Source organism: Triticum aestivum, chromosome 6B (genome assembly GCF_018294505.1).
Source record: "Triticum aestivum cultivar Chinese Spring chromosome 6B, IWGSC CS RefSeq v2.1, whole genome shotgun sequence".
NCBI lineage: Eukaryota > Viridiplantae > Streptophyta > Magnoliopsida > Poales > Poaceae > Triticum > Triticum aestivum.
The window spans coordinates 29,418,926-29,424,895 of record NC_057810.1 but is presented as its reverse complement, the minus strand read 5'-3'; the positions used below and the strand labels follow the sequence as shown (position 1 = coordinate 29,424,895).

At 42.9% G+C, this 5,970-nt stretch overlaps 1 protein-coding gene across 3 annotated transcripts; it reads right to left on the bottom strand.

Annotated features, from left to right (window-relative positions):
• Positions 1–553: 553 nt before the first annotated feature.
• On the bottom strand, positions 554–4,696 carry LOC123135531 (uncharacterized protein At2g29880). 3 transcript variants are annotated; one of them, XR_006466058.1, is made up of 6 exons: positions 4,496–4,696; positions 3,776–3,986; positions 3,307–3,693; positions 2,609–3,211; positions 1,837–1,902; positions 554–893 (listed from the first exon to the last, which is right to left on the bottom strand). XR_006466058.1 is itself a non-coding variant. In XM_044554636.1 (5 exons), the coding sequence occupies exons 2-4, from the start codon at positions 3,984–3,986 to the stop codon at positions 2,622–2,624; spliced, it is 1,188 nt and encodes a 395-aa protein (XP_044410571.1). In that variant the 5' UTR covers positions 4,496–4,696; the 3' UTR covers positions 1,513–1,902; positions 2,609–2,621. The 3 variants fall into 3 exon arrangements, 2 of the variants coding, with proteins under 2 accessions (XP_044410571.1, XP_044410569.1); XM_044554636.1 differs by lacking the exon at positions 554–893 and having other exon boundaries at positions 1,513–1,902; XM_044554634.1 differs by lacking the exons at positions 554–893; positions 1,837–1,902 and having other exon boundaries at positions 2,370–3,211; positions 4,496–4,695.
• Positions 4,697–5,970: the final 1,274 nt, after the last annotated feature.

Below are 5,970 nucleotides of genomic sequence, written 5' to 3'. Positions count from 1 at the left end.
AGTGGAATACCGATTTTATTGGGGGTCACACGAAGCTTGCATTTGTCCGATATTGTGAAGGAAAGACATATCGTCATGAACACTTTGACGACGAGGACTCCGAGGAGGAGCTGGAAGCTGAGAAGGCCAGGTTAAGGTGGCGGCTTGAGGGCTTTGATGTCGTATACAATGGGAATGAGCAAATGGTGAGACTTGTCAGGAAGCACCAAGGGGATGATGCTTCACATGAGACGAAGCGAATGAGAACACTTACAGTGGAACACCAAGGGAAGCCTGACAGAAGTGGAATACACTTGACAGCATGTGTGGAGGCCAAGTTATGATCAGGTAAGTACTGTACTTATGGTTTCTGTGGTTAATAATATTTTAAGGACTTTTCTTTAATACTTTAACGAATAAAGTCCCCCTGTTCAACTGGAAGATCGATGAGCATAATCTTTTTTTATCATACCCCCTCCTTTCCATAATGTAAGACGCTTTTTGAGCCTAGTGTAGTGTCAAAAAACGTTTTACGGCTTCTTTGGATCACAGGATTTGCAAAACAAAAGAATAGGAAAAATGGAGGATTTGACTGCCATGACATAGCCAATCCTATGGATTGCAAATCCAGAGGAACTGGTAACAAAGTGCCTTTGGCTGCATCATAGGAGACGTACAGGAATCCTATACAATAAAGTATTATTATTTCTATTTGTAAGTCTGATATTTTTCAAACTTCCAACTGCTAGTGCAGTCAACTGCCTGAAGTAGCCGTTAGCAGCAAGTGCCTATATAACCTGATGCTACTCTCTACAATGGATAGCTCTTTTCCCTGCCCACAGCATTTGCTGCCTGTGCTCTATTCTTTCATCTTCCCCTTGCTGCTTGTGCTCTATGCTTTCATCTTCCCCTTGCTGAAGAAACCAACAAGGTTAGTGCTTATCTCCTATAGCAAAATCATACTTCCATGCTATTCAATATATCACAATCACATATTTTTTTTACTGTTTCATTCAACTCCTTTTCAGCATATTTGGCTCATTTGTTGCTGCACACCATGAATCCAAGCTACCGTCGTAGATCAGAAAGTGACTATGAATTTATTCATTTTGTACTTCCTACTTTAGAAGATGTATCACAATCTTCTTCTAGTAAGAAACCAATGCATACATCAAAACTTTCGGGGGCTTGGCGTGTTCAGGAGATTTTAACGGGGCATGAAAGCTTATGCAAAAGGACTTTCCGCATGGAAGTGGACATTTTTCAAGCACTTGTTGACAAGCTGCGTGAGAAAAAACTCCTTGCTGATTCAAAAGTACTAGCAGTAGAAGAGCAAGTGGCAATATTTTTGTATGCAGTATCCAAAAATGCAACAAATGAAACCCTACAGGATTGGTTTCAGCATAGTGCAGAAACAATAAGCCGGCGATTTGGATTAGTGCTTGATGCGATCACACGGCTCACAAATGTCTATATACGTCCACCTTCCCTCAACCCACATCCAATCTTGAGCAAACCACAATTTTATCCTTTCTTTCAGGTATGAGTATGTACAATTTAGATCAAATATTTTAGTTAATTCAGCGCAAGGTAATAACATAGAGATATCATATTTTGTTTGTGCAGAATTGCATTGGTGCTATAGATGGAACCCATATTCCTATGTTCCTATCACCAGGCCAACAAGAACCATACCGGAACAGGAAGCAAACGCTCTCACAAAATGTCATGGTTGCTTGTGACCTCGACTTAAAATTTGTGCATGTACATGCTGGGTGGGAAGGATCAGCTTCTGATGCAAGAGTTCTACAAGATGCACTAAATCATGGTTTTCATGTACCTCATGGTAAATTTTACCTTGTTGATGCTGGTTATGCAAACACACCCCAATTTCTTGCTCCATACCGTGGTACTAGGTATCATCTAAAAGAACAAGGAGAAGTACGTCAAAGGCCACAAAATTACAAGGAATTTTTCAACCTTCGTCATGCTCAACTTCGGAATCATATAGAGAGAATTATCGGCATACTAAAAATGAGATTTCCTATCCTGAAAGTTGCTGCACATTATTCAGTTGATAAACAAATTGACATATCCGTGGCTTGTTGTGTTCTGCACAATTTCATACGCCTACACAAAGGAGATATGGAGTGGCCCAAAGATGCTCCCATGGAGATTGACCCGAACCAGATTGTTGATGTGCCAAATGGAGACCACGACTATCATGGTGATATACATGCATTTAATTATTCCAGACAAGCAGGAAATCAAATGCGAGATCATATTGCACAAGGAATGTGGAACCAGTATGTATCACGCAGAGCTTGACATGTATATGTATCGTGAAGATATGATATGCAAGTTGTATTACCATTCATGTGCTTCTGATATTGATATTCTACTTCATTAAGTTAATATTCTCATGTCCTTTTTTCAGAAACATGGTGGGAGTCTGAAACAAAGAACTCATATACTAGGCCTCTCATTGTACCAAAATACAGAGGTCTAGTAAACAAAAGCATACTACTACATGACTAGTTTATCATCTCAATCTACCAAAATATAGAGGTCTAGTAAACAAAAGAGTACTGCTTCACTAAGTTCATTGCTAGAGAAGGGTAGGAAAAACCTCCATGTTTTCCTTAGTTTTCGTTGGTACGAGCAATCTCCCTTTTAATCCAAGCCAACCGTCGTTCATCACTAGAGAAAGACAGGAAAATCTCCCTGTTTTCCCTAGTTTTGAAGATGTCTGATGCCAACAACATATCGCTCAATTGTAGACCATCTAATCCTTCAATCGTTGTGATGCACTTGTGAATGCTAAATGGAGCCTCTAGTTTCTTCTCCTCAATGGCTGCAAATCGATTTATTTCTTCCATCTTGAGCCTAAGGTATCTTTCATGGAATCCATCTGCGGAGCTTGTAGGATTTTGCTTCTGTCTTTTTCTACGTCTACTCTCAGGCTTCACGGTGGGTGCTTTTGGGGGTATTGATTGGGTATACATTTGTTCATTCGGTGTTGATGTATGCTGGACAGAATCAAGATTTGCTCCCTCAACCTCTTCTTCCAAAGGAAATTGCAAACCTGGCTCATCTAGAGCTACTGTTGGAGGTGAAGATGATTCATATGTATCATTCGAATGTGTTGGGTGCGATGATGGAGCAGATGCATTTTTTGCCTTGTTAGCATAATAATCCATACCATGACGAGATCTTCCTTCGGCGTACCGACCTATACGTCCAACAAAAAAATATACTTAGCTCAGGAAAATATGACCTAAAACTTGATATCAAATATAAAAAAGCATCATGTAATGTTAAACTAACCATCGTAGAGAGAAGCCAAATCATTAAAGTATGGAAAAGACTTGTCTCGCCATTGGAGGGCCTCGTTACTATTCTTGCGAGCAACAAAACTAGCCCAAACACTTGCTGGTGCTTCTACCATCATTCTATCCTTGTCCCATCCAAACCCACTTTCTGCCAACAATTCTTTCACACTTCGATATTCCTTCTTTATATCTTGCTCCTTTTGTTTGACTTGAACAACACTAAATGATACACAAAATGCTTGATTTAGTCGATTAACAATGTTTGTCCAGGCCTCTTTGCTCCATGCATTTTGTGTTCGAAAACCAGGAACATCATGCTCTTTCAGCAAGTCAATAAGAAACAACTTCATTTGATGAGTCCACTTAGCCCTCTTCGTCATACCTAAAATTAATGACTCGAATTTAACTACAGTAGACTGCACATTCTTGTATATTATGCAAGTAATTGTCACTAGGAGTAATACCTATATCACGAGGATACTCAACAGCCCCGTGATCGTCATCAATATCACCAAGTCCTTGTGATTGTCCACGACTGCGAGCACGATCGGCATCAATAGCACCAAGTCCTTGTGACTGCACACGGCCGCGGGCACGATCAACATCCATGTCAAGAAATCCTTGTGATTGCACACGGCTGCCTGGCAGCTCAAATGAGTTAAGCTGATGGACCATCTGCATTGCAAAAAAACTTATTTTACAAGATTGTACTCAGAAACCCATAGTAATACGCACAAGCATGTATGAGCAGTACACTCCAAGGCATAAAAATACAGCACTTCCATCTCTCAATTCCTCACAGTTTCTCTCTTCACGGACATCCGACACGCCAGATCCATCTCTCAATGTCTCAATTCTCTCTTTGCACATAAGACATCACATCAGGCACGCACACACTCAGGCATGGGAAGCACACACCCACGGCGACCCACTCAAGCCGGTCAAGAAATTCACTCGGGCACCACAGTCGTGGGACGCGGTCCTCTGGCAGCGGGAGGACGCCAGCGACATCCTCTTCGCCCCTACCATCAACAGCCCTCGCCGGCCAGGTGACTGCCAACGCCACACCCGATGGCTAGTTCCGGCAAGATCTGCCGCCCCCGCGCCATATCGGGCACCCCCTCCCTCGATCTAGAAATAATTGCAAGGGAAGGAGATGGACGGACTATGTGATGCAGGCTAACCTGGATGGGGCCGGCGCTGATCTCGTCGAACTCGATGAGGAAGGAGGGTCTGAGAGCGAGGTGGTCGGCGTACGGTCGCTGGGTCGTCGCCGCTTCCGTCGGGGGATCTGACCTTGCCGCCGCTTCCGCCAGTCGCGACCTCGTCACCGCTTTCGGTGCCTTTTTTTATTTCCTTCCAGAGCGATCCGAGTTTTTTTTTTCATTTTTTGACAGCAACGCGTGGTGTTTTCACACAAAGCAGCGCGGCTGTTTTGGCGCGAACACTCTCTCTTCGCGTCAGGAATCTTTCCAAGAGGTCGGACCTCAGGCGTAAATTCCTCTGGGTTCAGCGTCTTGGGAAACCAATCCTAAGGAATTTTGAGAACGTAATCCTGTGATCCAAATGCAATCCGTAGGATACAATCCTGAGGTTTACAATCCAGCAAAGTTCCTATGAAAATCCTTCGATCCAAAGAAGGCCTTACATTATGGGACGGAGGGAGTACTATCTAGAGAGAAGTCCACTTTTGATGGTACCTTTTGTCTTCTGCTAAGATAACAATGGTATACATCTTCTTCAAACCTCGCTTTAAACACTCGGTATTTTACATGCTAGCTTTTGTATTCATGGTCAACTCAACAAATGGTTATAGCTACAACTCTGACGTTTATTCGAGTATATAGTTTTATGACCTTTGCCATTTTTTAGCTCATGAAAAGTAAGTCATGTATCCAAAACCAGCTCATACACCATATGTTTACTCAATTCTTATGTAGTAAGGCTATTTCCGCGTCTCCTCGCCAAAAAACGTGTCCAGGAAGGACAATATGTCAGACTTCACCCTTTCGGCCTGATCCTGCTGGAGGTAATGGTGGCCTTCAATGATGGCAACCTCAAGGTCTGGAACACTGGACTTGAAAGCTCCGCTCTCGATGTAGTGTTTGATTTCAAAGGACACGACACCGTGTCCTTAGCACCCCCGATAAACTTTGCAGGCACCACTAGTAGAAACAGGGCTTTCGTTCGGGCTAGATAAGCCCATTAGTCCCGGTTCAGTCACGAACCGGGACCATGGGGGCATTGGTCCCGATTCGTGAGGCTAGGGGGCCTGCCGGGCCTCGTGGGGGCATTGGTCCCGGTTCGTCTGGCCCCATTGGTCCCAGTTGGTGAGACGAACCGGAACCAACGGTCCTCGCTCCTGGCCCACCACCATTGGTCCCGATTGGTGGCCTAATCCGGGACCAAAGGGTTGTCGTTAGTACCGGTTCAAGCCATGAACCGGGACCAATGAACCAGCCAGGGGAGAGGGCATTTGTGTGTAAAACATTAAAAGCAAAAGGAATTTTCATAAAATAAATAAAAAAGCAAAAAAGAAAAGAAAATAAATAAGTAGAAACAAAATAAAATAAATAGAAACAAAATAAACTTTAATAAAGTAAAGCAAATAAACTATAATAAAATAAAATAAATAGCAACAGTAAGTAGAAACAAAATA